The 15,873-nt window shown below is 38.9% G+C and overlaps 1 protein-coding gene across 1 annotated transcript in view; it reads left to right on the top strand.

The window, feature by feature from the left end:
* lrp1bb (low density lipoprotein receptor-related protein 1Bb) overlaps positions 1–15,873 on the top strand; it is a 339,963-nt gene that overhangs the window by 184,727 nt on the left and 139,363 nt on the right. Inside the window, exons 10-17 of the mRNA XM_053496592.1 lie at positions 1,944–2,180; positions 3,729–3,909; positions 7,702–7,921; positions 8,123–8,312; positions 10,003–10,125; positions 10,304–10,444; positions 11,066–11,191; positions 14,961–15,077. Of these exons, the coding sequence (XP_053352567.1) occupies positions 1,944–2,180; positions 3,729–3,909; positions 7,702–7,921; positions 8,123–8,312; positions 10,003–10,125; positions 10,304–10,444; positions 11,066–11,191; positions 14,961–15,077 (1,335 nt within the window). The remainder of the gene's footprint in view (positions 1–1,943; positions 2,181–3,728; positions 3,910–7,701; positions 7,922–8,122; positions 8,313–10,002; positions 10,126–10,303; positions 10,445–11,065; positions 11,192–14,960; positions 15,078–15,873) is intronic.

The following is a 15,873-nucleotide window of genomic DNA, read 5'->3' as shown; positions in this document are numbered from 1 at the left end:
TGCTTTTTTCTCCCCTTTCTTTTCCTGCTAAAAATACCTATTCATTTTTCATTTGGTAGGTTTTTTTTTTTTTTTTTTTTAACCAAACATTTAAGGTCCTAAAGCTCACCTTTTCAATTTGAATGTAATTTATCTTTGCTTGCTTGTTGTGCAAAATAGAAAAGTGGTATGCAGGTTTATTCTGAAGCTGACCATAGGTGCAGAATAAAAACCAGATGTTCATTAATGTTAAAAGCATTAACATTATAAACACCTAGGTTTTGGCTTTCCCTTGTCTCACCGGTGTGGCTCTTGTCCCTTGGGAACCATGGCTTTGCTCCGGGGAGTGCTGCGGTGTATAGTACCAGGACGTTGGCAGCAGTCTTTTGGGTGCTTTGGGTTGAGGGGTGAGCATTTGTGGATTGAACTTGTTTGTCTGGTGCATTGCATTGGTGCTTAATCAGATTGAGATCTGGGCAGCTTGGAGGCTAGGAATGGCAGCCATGGGATCTATGGTGCATTGGGAGTTCTGTTGCCTTTCTGTCATGGCCAGCATTGTTTTTTCTGTTGGCAAGTCATGCTGCATAGCTTTTTTTTTTTTGTAAGATCAGACCTGGACAGGCTGGCTTTTAGTCCCTATGGGCATGAGTGAGTCTTAGGTGACCATGATTCTGTCACCAGTTTACTGGTGTATAGTTGGTAGATAATGTTGTTGTGTCAATATTATGTGGTTATGGCTGATCAGTGTATATTCTATTCCTTTTTTTCCCATCACCAGCATAGCAAAGTAGATCCCCTGCATTTGGCTGCACTCGCAAGCTGTGTAAGTGGCTCAAATATAGGCAGTATATCTTCCCAGTGATTCTAGCTGATAAAGATAAAGATGAACGCTTAACAAGATTGCTCTGCTTCAGAATGATGGTGTCCTGTTAGGCTATTGACCAGCTATAGGTGCGATTAATTATGTGTGGATAATGTCATTTTGACTCTTCGCTGCATCTGTATCCCCAGATGGTCTAGTGACATTTTGTAGCTGACAGGAAAATTTGGGGTCAATTAATAACGTTATCCGGAATGCTGTGGTGATGCACCACCAGTAATGAAGATTGCACAGCCTTCTGTGATGTGTTTGATTTATATTTATACCCAGATGTTCTTTAGACACTCTGTCTTCCCATTTTCCTCTCTCAGTCTAACAAGACTCTGTGCTAAATGACTGCCTGCCTTCATCACATGCTCACCATGTATCATGATATCTAGGTCTCAAAGCGCTTAATTGTCTTCAAGGTGGCAGAGTTCTCCGGCTCAGAATGATAAATTGAAGTGATGTCTGTGTGGTCTCACCCACACTGACTGAGTCCCTAAGGAAAAGAAGCTGACAGTGAGGGAAGGCCTTTTTACACCCTGGCTACTTATACACACACACACACACACACATATACCACTCCATATCCCAATCCCTCACACATCTTCCTCTCCCGGGGCAGCATTAGGATCTGCAATCATACACTCACACTGTCCACCCTCCATATTATTCCCATAGTGACAAGAGCCTAATTTATATTGGTTTGGTGTGAACCCATTGATCACTTTTCTTGCTTGGCAGTGTTAAACTGTCAACAGGGGATTTATTGTTTAAGCAGAGTCTCACTTAACAAGAATAACACTGCTCCAGACTGACAAATGAATGAATCTGCTCAATCAAGACAAATCTTGTCTGGGAATACTAAGTGCTCCTGATTGCACTATTCATTTCTCTGACCTGTCAGGCATGTTGCCAAAACGTGCCATTGGAGATCATTCCATAAGTTATGTATTCAGCTGCAAAGAATCTTTATGAGGTCACCTTTCATGTGTCCCTTGATGGTTGTGCACTCAGTATTTTAAATGCATATTGCAGTTTCAGAGGCTTGTGAAATGCAAAACAACTGTTGATTAACCTATTTTTGGCTTTACCTTTGCAGAGCCCAAGAACGATCTCTTTCTTTTTTACGGGAAAGGCCGACCTGGAATAATCCGTGGCCTGGATATAAACATAAAGTCCAACAATGAACACATGCTCCCAGTTGAGGACTTGGTGAATCCACGAGCACTGGACTATCACGCTGAAACAGGATATATTTACTTTGCAGACACGACAAGTTTCCTGATAGGACGCCAAAAGACTGATGGGAACAGCCGGGAAACTATACTTAAAGATGGTAATTGTTATTATAAAACATTTATTTCATTTTTGTTGTAAACAAATGTATATTTCATTGCTACAGTGCTGATCCAATTTCCAGTTTGCGGTTTGTAGACAAACTTAAACTGCCTGGGCAAAAACTAAAAGTTGCACTCTAATATTCTGTTTGAGCACCTTAAGCTTTCAGTGTGGTGGACAGTTCATGTGTGAAAATGATTCCTGATCCTCCCAAGAACACATTTTTACAGGTTGAGTCCTGGAATATTGCCTGTGCCATGAGGGAATAAAAACTCCATAAATGTGATAACCTGGTCACTCAGTAAATTCAGGCAGAGATGGGTAGAGTAGGCAAAACTGTTGAATAACTGTTTCATCGTAATGTCCAATTTATTTTTTGTTAGAAATTATACGAGCAGCCAGACAAAGTGATAAAGTAATGTACAAATTCTGACATTTCCAAATAATAAAATAAATGAAATTAAAAAAAATGAATAAAATAGATATCTTTACAAAATAGCAAATTAAGAAATAAGACAACACAAATCTCACTTTTCACAGCATAACACTTTTGAAACCGACTATATGTTGGTAAGTTGAAGTACAGACTGTATATAACGTGTATGTTTGAACAGTGTAAGATACTGTATACTGTATGTTCCCTCCAAATGGCTCAGCAAATAGAAAATAACATTAGAACATGTGCATGTCTCACTTTACCATTAACTGTCCAGCAGAACAAATGTAAGAAACTTATATTTTTTAGCCTTTAGCTTATTTGCTAATTATACATGCTAACACTGCAACATTAAATGAAACAGCTAAACTAACCACAAAATGTTTCCTCGGGTTAGATGTTGCGTTTTTATATGCTGAAATGTCTGTCTGTTTTGGGAGACAGAGAAGACATCGCATTATGAAGCTGTTCTTTTGCACTGTGAAACATGAAACATGCTTTGTATACTTTGAGACCAGGAGTGTTCTCTTCTGTTGTAGCATTGAAGACAGATGCCTCTGCTATTTTTATGCTTCCATTCACTGTCTACCACGGCTGAAGTTTTTTTTTTTTTTTTTTGCTATGCAGCCAGTTTTTGTGTGGTCAAGTGACTACATGTGGATATTGTTATTGCGGCTCATTGGTCAAAGGGAGTCATGTGATTAGTGTTGCTACGTCTAATTGGTGAAACACAGAAGCACAGTCATGTGGTAGATCCACCGGCTGCATTTCTCTGGCAAAAAGAAAAAATATCTAATGTGTAGAATAAATGGTTAGAAAAGTAACGTTTCTGAAGCAACTCCAGATCATAACATTTCCTCCAGAGGCTTGTAAAGTGAGCACTATGCATGATGGGTGCATTGCTTTGAGTCATCCCTTTTTACCCTGATGCACCCATTACACACACACACACACACACACACACACAAATTTCTGCTTTTCCCAAAATCTGTTTTCCTTTCTTGTTTAAGTTTTTTTGTTTTTTTTTGCAAGACACAGTAATATCTGTTCTTTTTTGTTTCCAAACACTCTCTTACAAATACTTAAAACTGTCTATTCTGCTTTTGTCAGATCTTGATAATGTAGAAGGTATTTCTGTGGACTGGATTGGAAATAACCTGTACTGGACGAATGATGGCTACAAAAAGACTATCAGTGTGGCCAGGCTGGAGAGGGCAGCTGATACAAGGAAAACTCTGTTAGAGGGAGAAATGTCTCACCCCAGAGCTATCGTGGTGGATCCACTCAATAGGTAGAGTATAAACAATGTCTTCTCCTATCCTGAGTTGGAATTCACTTTAAAAAAAATGGACAGAGCTGAAAGGAGATCTGCAACGTCTCTAGTCTTTGATAAAAGACATGTTCATAAATTATAATCTATTATATTGTCTTCTCTTATTGCACTAATGTACGTTTTAAATGTTTTCTAGTGAAAAAAAAAAAAGCAATCCCACTGACAGATAGATATGCAAATTCATAGAAAAGTCAGGCTGCGAGTTGGAGCAGAGTTCAGACAGCACAGCATGGCAAGTGTGTGATCTACAGCCAATCCAAACACGAAGGCTCACTCCTCATTACCATGCATTTCCAAACATTTGTTTGTGCCATGCTTAGCCTCAGATACAGTTGAGAGAATCGGAATTTGCATACATAATTTGTGTATTTCTTTGCATGTTTGTGTGTGCTTTTGACAAACCAAACATTCTTTAAATATATTCTGCATTAAGATAACATGAGGTCACTGTTTAGTAGACAGTTTGACAAGTATAACGTGGGACATGTTAATGTGGCTTTTATAATGGTTGCAGTACCTTAGGTTGAAGTAGGGATTTGATCTGGTGTAGACAATGTTTAGTTACAGCAATGCAAAGTGTTTAGAAATAAGTGTGTATGTGCATATCTGTATGCTGACTTGGCTCAGGCAGTGAAGTGTGGGGTCGATGGCGTGTAGCCACTCTCATTATCACCTTTTCTGGCTGTGAGAGAAACTGTGAAATCCTGAGGAGCTGTTCCCAGCCAAAGCCACAGACGTAAAGAGTAATAAAACAAGCGCTCTTTTTTTCGAATCACTGCTCTGAGGATGGCTCAGAGTTCAGTGGCTATTCTGTTCCATTGTCGGTGCCATGTATGCAGATGTCTGGAAATGGATAGCAATCTATAGGCAAATGATTATCATGTCGCTATTTGTTTTGAATAATGAGTTAACAAAGCTTGAGATTTCTAATGTTCTTATTTATTGCATGTTAAGCATTCACTTGTCACTCAGTAAATCTTGATTTTAAGAATCAATTTATCTTTCTAGTAAACCTTGGGGAGTGTTGATTATAAAGTTATTCATACAGTACATGGGTAGTGACAGTGGAATAGTTACATTATTTACAGACACAAAGGGGTTCATTAGCTCACAGCCATAATTACATTCATCATTCAAAAGCTGACTTGATGCAATTTATGCAACTACCTCTTGCATTTAATTAAGTAAGTGCTTCCTAAATGATAACATCACCCACAGAATAAGTAAGCAGCACTGAAAGAAATAGGGTGTTACATTGTGTTTAATGTGAAACACGGTGTAACACCCTATTTCAGGAAGTTTGTCAAGCTTAAATGCAAGTTCTTCTTACAGTAGCTTTTCATAGCATCTTCCGTAGTCTTATTAGAGAAAGTTCAGGTAAATGAAAACGATTGGAATTGTCATGAAATGCATTCTCTGCTGAGTTGTTAGAGCTTTATAAAGTCTTCACATCGTAATGCAGTTTGGCTGCATCGCCGATTGAAAAGCACCCACCGGGAGCAGCCAAAATTCTGACAGCGACTAGAAAGCGTAACTACTTGCAGAGCTCTGATGTGCACTGTTTTGACAGCCAGTAAGGAGAACTCAGACTAACATAGGTTGACCAGTGCTACAGGATGTTAGAAGGCAGAGAGCACTGCCCAGTTGCTGAAAGACTTGACAATTGCACGCCCTTAAACATGGACCCTGTCATCAAAGGGCTTTATGTGTAACTTCTGTTAGGACCATGCTACTTGGCATATTTTAGCATAAACTTGTTCTTGAAGTGTGTGTATCTGGTCTTAACAAAAGTCAAGATGTACAATAAAAAGCATTTATAGCAAAGCGAGATTGTCCTTTATTACCATCAAAATAATATACATGCAAGATGTAGCTCTGTAAACAGGTGGGTTTGAAGCAGGGAGGCATCACAGATGGCCTGTCTGTTCCAAGGCACTTTGTGCGTTCATTCACACCTTCAGTTTATCTTAGCCATATCACCTACTGATGTGGGTTTAGAAAGTGTGAGGAAACCAGTGAACCCTGAGAAAACCTATGCAGACACAGAGGAAACATGTACACAGACTGTACAGTAATCCAAGCTCAGGATCGAACTCCAGGTCCTGCAGCTGTTAGGTGACAATACTAGTGCTGTAAGTAAGTGTTATTTTTAACCCTATTAATATAATCTCATAGAAATCCGACTGCATGCAATATGTTGGCATAGGCCTATTTAAGGAATGGCTTGAGGCCCTGTGAATAGAAAGTGGCCATCGATCAGGTAAGCAGGTGGCATGGTGATGTCTATCTGTCCTGCTAGATGGGATTCCCCTGTTGAAATAACAGCCACCTGTCCCTGTACCTATTCCTATCACTCTTGCTGTAATACATCTCTCTCTCTCTCTCTCCCTCTCTCTCTCTCTCTCTCTCTCTCTCTCACACACACACACACACATACACACACACACACACACACACACACAGACACGCACGCACACACTCTGTGTGCCACCGATAGCTTGCCTTAATATGATAAGAATAAACTTACCTGACTTGCTAACCCCTCCATCATCCTTATCTCTCCTTTTTTCCTATTTGGACTCAATCCATTTACTTTCCTTTTTCTATTTTACCATGTTATTGTCACATTCGTCCTCTCTGCTGCCTTCAGCTCCCAGGGAGCTTGAAGATTATGATGGATAAATACAAATACTGCTGAAATTGTTAATGTTTAATTGTGCAAGAACTATTATTTGTTCAAATAATAAAACACAAAGACTTTCACAAGGCTTGACAGAGGATAAAAAGTAGATAATTATCAGCAATTCTCTTTGATAATTATAATTTGCCTTAGTCATCATCTTCTCTAAAAGTTTGTTTTGCATGCTTCACTTGCTCCCTTACATTAACTCACTCAATTATTTATTCACCAGCCCTCATAAGTATTCAATCACTTATTCACCAATTCAAAGCCACTTATTCAGTCACTCACTTATTCACTCAGAATCATACTTATTATCATTGATTTATTCACCCATTCACACCCATACTGTATTTACACACTCATTCGCTCACTCACTCATTTGGGCAAATTCCACAAACTCACTTAAACTAACGATCAGGCACAAAGATGCTATTTACTTATATTATTTACATTAAATTACTATACAATAATCGTGATCATATTTCCCAGGAGTAATTTCCCTCTTTCCCTTTCATTAGCTCCCCCTCACTTTCTCCTCCACTTTATCGCTATGCTTTGTTCTTCTCTCTCCCGACCCCTATTTTAAGTTCACATTCTCATCCAAGTGCTGATTTTCTAAATCCTTTCCAACCTCATGTGGTGACTATACAGAGAGTTCCATCATTGATGAGGATGAAAAGCTTCTGTTTAGAAACAAATCCCTTAAGTACACTTAGGAAAGAAAGGATCATGTCTGAATGCTGACCTGTTCATGTCTGAAATAACACTGCGACCTTGAGAATGGCTGCTTTCTTTTAACAATCATGTAGCAGGCAGCTAGAGAGGCATAGGAAAATAAATTAACAAAGCTGTTTCAAGTGCTGCTATGTAATAATGGCTTAGTCTACTCAAACAGTCTTGCCACACTGGTGTCATCTGGTTTTATCACATCGGACAACAGAACACAGTGTCCTGATCTCTTCTACCCCTCTTGATTATGTTTGTTCTGAAGATCCTTCAGATCTGCAGGCTGTGTTACTCTCTCAGAATAAGGGTACCACGCCATTAATGTGCTGGGTCTGTTTCAGCTGGATGTACTGGACTGACTGGGAGGAGGATGAGGTAAATGACAGCATCGGCAGAATCGAGAAGGCCTGGATGGATGGCTCTCACCGCGAAATATTTGTCACCTCTAACATGCTGTGGCCCAATGGACTCACTCTGGACCACGGAAGCAGCACAATGTTCTGGTGTGATGCTTATTACGATCATATCGAGAAAATCTACCTCAATGGCACAGGAAGAATGGTAGGTTTACCAAAGAGCTTTGCGAAGATTGATTCAGACGTGTTGTAAATGAAATTACTGAGTAATAAGATCGTCAAAAGTTTAAAACAATGATGGAAGAACAATCTTGTACAAATACAAACTATTTTTTTTTGACCATCTGCTGTGAGTATTCAAAGCTTCCTTTCTTACAACTGTCATTGTGGTGTATTTGGTATTTAGGTGGTGTACAATGGCAAGGAGCTGAACCATCCTTTCGGAATTTCACACTACAGAAACACCATCTTCTGGACCGAATATATGAATGCCTCCATCTTTCAGCTGGATCTACTCTCTGGGGAAGTCACACTGCTAAGAAGTGAGAGACCCCCTCTCTTTGGCCTCAGAGTGTTTGATGCACAGAGTCAGCAAGGTAAGCACAATGACATAAATGCTATCCATAGTAACTAAAGGTCATTGATGCTGTGATTATAAGTATTGAATGTTTTTGCAGCAATGCCCATTTATAATGTAGAAATAAATCATGTTAAATGCTGACCTGCAAAACCTTTACATTCATAAATATTTTCTACTATATAGAGTTGTGATGTTGATGGTGGTGGTGGAGCCGGTGCTTCCTGTACCTTTTGATAGCTGATCAGGCTTATGCCCAATTTACTATGGCATACGGCAAAATGAAAAATAAGATGTTAAAGTATATTGTTGGCAGAATAACTCAATTGTGATTAATGCATAGGTGTATATATATATAAACTTGTTATACAGGATATCTGAAAAGTCTGGAAGCACTGAGGCTAAAATTACACATACTGTACATCATTTTGTATTTCTTATTCACAACAGGTGCTCTATACATTCAGTTGTGCAGCTGTTATATTTGTTCCACATATTCCTGTTGGCTCGTGACACGCTGTACATGTAGCTTCAAGCTTGTATCGTTCCACATTTGCTAATAAGCCCCACCTCCCCAATTCACAGCAGCGAGGAAGATTTTATATTCTGTGGGAGATCGGCCTCTGTTTAATTGTGTGACAGTGATTAGTGTAGCTGCAGGTAAAGGGCTGGAGCTGCGCAGTGGGGAAGGCGGCTGGGATCTGGGCGGGTGTGGACTGCAGCAATGCTTAGAATGTTCAGCTCTGCATGATGATTACTGTCATCCTCTCTCAGAAGCAGCAGCCAGAGCACATAGAGGGAGGGACCCGGCTCAGCGGGGTAGCCAGAGCACAGCCGTGTTTTGCCTCGACAACATTTAATCTCTGTACCTACAGATAATGTATTTGAGCACAGAGGCCCATTTGTGGGCATCATAACAGACTCGTTTTCAAACGGCAGCGTACAAGCGTACATGTGCAAGGGCTTGATGGTTTAGATGTAATAGTCCGAAGGCTGAACTAGTTCAAATATCTGTTGGGAGCCTTGTGATGTCCTTAGTGCCACATGGAGAGCTTGCCTCCAGGGAAGGACTCTAGTTATGTCATATTATCAACAATACAAAGCCTCTGAAATAAGCATGGCCGACAAAAAAAAAAGAAAAACAAAAGAAAAACCTGTGGCTTTCTGATCAGTTGTGGCTATGAGAAGAGTAGGGATTTTAATCATCCTTTTTTTTTTCTCTGAAGCTCTTGTCACCAGAGAGAATAATTGCCTTCTCTCTGTTTGAACTAGCACAGATTGGCTCTCACAAAACTCTAGCCTTTATCTCATTGGTCCAGGCACTGCCTTCAAACCTGTTCCCAAATTAAACAGTACAATAGTTCTCATGCCCCAACTTAATAAATGGCAGGTTTCTCACAATGCTGCCTCTTTTTTTTTCTCCACTCACTTGAGCTTATGCTGCATTGTCCACAAGACAAATTACTCCAGCAAGGGGACAGAAGTGCTCAGATGACTCTCTTCAGTGGCGAATTCATTTGACATGGGACGTCAAACGATGTGTCTCTAACATCCTTCAAAAGCAGGGAGATGGTCAGGGATAGAGAGACAATTGTTCTCCGCTAAGCTCTGCTGCATCAAAGCTAAAATGCAATAAATACACGTACAGGCTCAATGACTTTGTAAAGATTTGTACAGATCTGTTGTATAGCCCTATATTTGTTCTTCAGGTGACAATGCTTGCAGGGTGAATTATGGAGGCTGTGCAACCCTCTGCTTGGCTATCCCAGGGGGCCGAGTGTGTGCCTGCGCTGACAACCAGCATCTGGACAGGAACAATGTCACCTGCTCAGGTAAGCCATTTTAAACCCACTCATACTGAAAATGTGCATTAGGACAGAACTCTCAACATTCTAATTGAATGATAAGATCCCGCTTCTGTCTCAGGGCTAAAATGGGCATATTATGTGAAGTGGTATCTTTTATCCCTAACAACATGCCTTCTTCTGTGATTTGTGACTTCCTGTGTAGACGTGACAGGTGATGAAGAGCAGCAGCACTGCAGGAGTGAGCAGTTTGAGTGCAGGAATCAGCGATGTGTGAGAGCAGCCTGGAAATGTGACGGAGATGATGACTGCCTAGATGGCAGCGATGAGGATGAGCATATCTGCGGTGTGTATCTGCAACTCCTGAATCTGTCTCTAACCACCTGCTGTGTGTGTGTACAGCTAAACCAGTCAGGCTCACAGATGTGACATTTATTCTCGGCATGTGGCACTGGCTTATTGTAACATGAATATTATACTTAACTTAGTAGCAGCTATTATGTTTTTAAAGGAATGGCTAGTACAGGGATAGAATCCAGATAGTTGGATCGCCAAATGTAGATGTGAATGTTGATATACACAGCTTGTGAAACTGCCCCTTCACCCATCATCTCATAAATTAATCAATGTGATTTGCAGCAAGTTCACGAGATTAGTATTAACCGTAATTTTTCATCAGTAGGAATGCTACAGTGTGGTCATCTGTCAAAATGATCAAAATTGAAAAATCAATTCCCTGTTCTGTGTGGATGGCCCATAATGGGTCTGAGACTTTATGTTTGAATAAGCTTTCAGTTGCCCATTTAATCTTTTATTATTTGTGGGTTTACAGATGTGTCCATCCTGAAGTGCAGGCAAATGATTCATTAGTGTAAACAAATGTGCAAATTTGTTCAATTGTAAACAGTGAAGAGGAGGCAGTTAATAACGTGTGATCAAATCTTTTATTTTGTGCAATTATCTACAGCTAACCACAGCTGTACCATGGACCAGTTCAAGTGTGCAAATAATCGCTGTATTCCCAAGCGGTGGCTCTGTGATGGGACCAATGACTGTGGTGACAATGAGGATGAGTCCAATAAAACATGCTCAGGTAGGATTCCAGTTCATTCATCACAACAGTAACAATTAAAACAAAAGTGGGGCTTGTTAGAACCCCTCTTACAACTGATATTACTGTACTACTGTATATCCAAAGTAAATCAATAGGTAAATAGGTAGATTAGTGAATTTATAATAGTAATAATAAGAAGAATATAAGCATACTGTAGCGCACCTTCAGGGTCGAGAGTTTGATTCCCACCTTAGGGCTGTGTGCATGGATTTGTGTGCTTGGTGGGTTTTCTCTGGGTACTCTGGTTTCCTCCCACTGTCCAACGACATGCAGAATAGGTTACAAGGCATTCCCAAATTGTCCGTAGTGTGTGTGTGTGTGTGTGTGTGTGTGTGTGTGTGTGTGTGTGTGTGTGTGTGTGCGTTTGTGTATGTGCCCAGGCTGGAAAAGTTTCCAGCCCCCCTGTGACCTTATAGCATATAATAATAATAATAATAATAATAAGTATTATAATAATAATAATAATAATAATTATTATTATTATTATTATTATTATTATTATTGTTAATGTTCTTTATACTTGCTACTCATTACTTAATATTTATTTTTTTAAGTTGAATTTTTCTTAAGAATTATCTGTACGTTGTGTCGATCTATTAACAGCAGTGTTTTATTTTCATGTTGGTGTTTTACATCGTTATCATTATCTTTATCATATGAATCTCTTTCCATTAGTGGCAATGTTGTAGCAGGTTGTGCTTTAATGTATATAGAGATTAGTGTTTTTGTTTAGTTTAATATCTTAATTTTGTCTTTTCCCACTGTGTTTCTAACACGGTGTACCTCCAGTGATTATGTTACAGTTGATTAAATGTTACCATACACATATAAGCCTTAACATTAACACTACATAACATTAAGCCATTAAAAGTCATTATTAATTATGTGCTGTTAAACCGGTTATGTACCAATAAACAGGATCATGGACCCCCAAGGCTCACACATTTTTAACATAATGTGTGACTGCAAAGCAAAACAAAAGTCAACGAAACCATTGTGTTTGCAGACGGCAAGGAATTTATTTTAAAATAATAATAAAAAAAACAAGCAGAGTGGAATTTATTAAAACACATTGCATGATACAAGAATAATACAGTACTTGTAAACAATTAAATTAATTTTGTGTCTGTTTTATTTTTCCTTAATCTCCCTTCCCTCCTCTAACATTGTGCTCCCAAGTCTCTTCTCCATCCAAGTATCAGTTTATGACTGCGTTCAGGCCATTATCACTGATAACCCCTTATCACTGAGTCAAAAGTACATGTACCCTTAAAATCACCTTCTCCTTGAAAAATAGAATAGTCAGTCTATTATTTCCAGTAGCACTAATACCATGAATATGTTTAGCTGTAAGTCTTCAACGCACCAGTTTTTCTATAGTGAGTATTGTTCAGTAGATGATGTAATCAGCCTTGGCTCCACAGCATACTCTCCTTACAAGTGGACTCGTGATTTACTGTCGGCAGGAGGCAGTATATGTGGACCATAGCTATCTAACTTACTATCCATCAGCATGGATGTGTGCTTTCACTTGATCTGTGTTCACCATAATAGGATATGTCACAGGTTATAGGCTTAGAAAACTAATTAGAGCTCACAAACAGAAAATAATCAAAACGGGATGGTAATATTTTAGAGTAATATGTCGATGAAGATTCTCAATCATTCAGGTGAAGTACTGAACTTTTGGCTGGTTTGAAATGTTTTCACTCATCCAAGTAGCTTCTTTAGTCTGTGAAGTCTGACTAATAATATTACTTACATTATTTCAACCCCCCCAAAAAAAGATATCCAGTTGACATGACTCCAGGCATTTTAGAGTAATGTTCCCATACATTTGCCCCTTATAATGGTTTATATACAGATGCATGACTAATTAAATGAAATCAAACATAAAAAAGTTAGGACACCATGGGCCACCAGAACATCTTTAATGCTCTTAAGATTTGATTAAGTCTCTGGTAATGTATTATAGCGATGAACACCGTTCTTCCAAGTGAAATTTCCTTGTCCTTGTTTTGATGATGGTAAAAGAATGCACTGTTAAACACGTTACACCAGAAATTCTCTTCTCCCTATTCAATTAAATTGATACTTTGTGACTGTTAAGGCTTTTGTACAATATTTACTTTCTTTTTACACTCATCAAACAGTAATTCAGTAAATCTTCCTGCCAGCTTGTGGAGGGGGGCGTTGACATTCTGGACAAGACCATTCCCACAAGGATAGAAATGTTTCATCATGGGATCAGCTAGAAGAATGTTGTATTGATTTGTACTGACTCTTCCCTCTAGGGTGACAAGTAGACCAAATCAATGGCAGCAAAATGCCCCCAGAACACCTATATGTCACTCATCAGTGCCTGGCAGCGAAGCTGTCATATCAAACAATCTTACATCCGTATTACAAAAAAATATCCCAACAGAGACAGTATTTCCTGTTACTCCCACCTAGTGCTGCTCTAATCCTATAGACTAACCATTAAGATACTACATATTACTAAATCATAAATGTAAACTTGGTTTACAAATGAGGTCATGAGAGAAACTTGCAATCTAGTTTTCATTTATTCGTTTACTTAAAAATTGGAATATGGAAAAGATTTTTGTGCAAAAATTTTGAAATCTTACTATGAGATACATGCAGAAAAGCCACATTTAAAAGAACATCATCCACTAGAAGGAGCACCAGACATCAGCTTTCTTTCTTTGTTTCTTTCTTTGTCTCTTTCTTTGTTTTTTTATTTCTCACCAATCACTAAGTTAAAAAATGATGAAGATAGGAAACATACAGATTTGTACATAAGTATGCATGGTCACATACTGTAGGTTGCACATGTAGTTATAGCTGTCCAACTCAAACACACCTGTCCAATCGGTATTGTCTGAAGATTTGGCCTATCAGTGTACAAAACATACCCATACGTTCATAAGCAGGTGTGTGTGTTGGAGAAGATATTTGGGAAATTTTTTAACATATATATTCATGTGTGATTTTACTGCACTTAGTGTAAATGGACTTGAAATGAAAATGAATGTGAATAAGTGGCATGTTTTAATGTCAGTCTGTTAACTAATAAAAATAAATCTGATGCATATTCTATAACATAGCCAATTTAAATCTCTGACTTTCCTTTCACAATGTTAGTATGTACAGTAATGACGTACAGTATTTCCCACATTCTGTAGCGGATAGCATGCCGTAGCATATATTACATACTGTAGAAAGTGTATGCTAATCAGCATATGTATAAATTATCATATGCATATGTTAAAAGATTGCTTGCTGAAAAATGCCAATTCAAACCTGTGTCCTTTGTAATTTTGTCAAAGTATGAGCTCTGGATTTAATGCAGCTTTTTCATTACTAAGAGTACATCAGAATCACTTATCTCTGAACCTGCATTTTACATACCGCAGTAAAAACTGTCTTATTGCCAGCTATAACACCCTGAGCTCATAAGTGCTGTAAAATCAATGAAAGTCTGAGACAGGTGTGATAAAGTCTATCATGTCAACACTCTGTCATGGCTCCAGTACAACTTAGCTCTTTAGTGTTAAAACATCAGGCACACCCATTGAGGCCAATCCTGTCATCTCATCACTTCACAATTTCTTTTGCTAATTGCCTGCGAATGGAAACCTTAACCATTCCCATCTTACACCCCCTCAATTTGTGCAAGTGTTGCTTAGGTATGTAACGGAAGATGTAAACATGTCTAATTAAATGATTTGCTGTGCTTATACAGCAGAACAGTGTCAGACCGGACAGTTCTCCTGTGCAAGTGGTCGCTGTATACCCGAATCTTGGCGCTGTGACCGTGATGATGATTGCGGCGACATGTCAGATGAGTCCACTTCCTGTGGTAAGTTATCGACGTCCTGCTTACTTTGTGGAAATTGAGATTTTTGCATTAGAACCGATGAAGTACTATCAGTCTTAGCTGATTTAGCTGCTGAGCTTGATTCACACACCGTAGCTGCAGCTGTCTCCTGGATTTTTCTCTCAGGGAAGAGCAGCATATCAGTATTCAGAACATGGTAACCAAGCAGATTCCGCCAGCCTCGGAGTCTTTGCTTGTAGAGGCAGTAAGGGAAATAGGAACTAAACTCAGATTCAGGGCCTATTTAAGCCTAAGGTGGTAATACAAATCCCTGTGAGTCTATGATCTGAGGTTACCACAACCACATCCCCGACCTGTAGTGCAGATGAAGGCAAATAAACCAGGCTTTTCAAAGGAAGTGATATAAGTACGTGTCCACTGTGAACTTCCCATAGCTGATTTTGTAAAGCTGGCCTTGTGATCTGCAGTGTAAATGAGCTGTAGGGCCTTCTCAAAAGGCTGTTGAAAGCTTCAGTTGTTAAGATACATCAAATGGTTTTTTTTTATGTTCATTTTAAATATCTATATAATTTGTGTACTGTCATCTTGCAACAGGAGATGACTACAGTGTATTATTTTCAGTATTTATTTAGTGATTTTAAATGCCGTTCAGTGTACGGCAGTATAAAACACCATGAATAATTTTATCTCATTTGCTGGTTATCATGCACAAAGCGAATATCATTACTTCGAAAAAGATAACGAGGGAGAGTGGACAAAAAAGAGTCCACAAAAAAGAGTTTCTTTTTAATCTAGTAAGTATTGAATGATTCTCTCA

The sequence above is a fragment of the Clarias gariepinus genome, chromosome 5 (genome assembly GCF_024256425.1).
Source record: "Clarias gariepinus isolate MV-2021 ecotype Netherlands chromosome 5, CGAR_prim_01v2, whole genome shotgun sequence".
NCBI classification, from domain to species: Eukaryota; Metazoa; Chordata; class Actinopteri; order Siluriformes; family Clariidae; genus Clarias; species Clarias gariepinus.
This window is presented reverse-complemented; position numbering and strand designations above follow the sequence as displayed.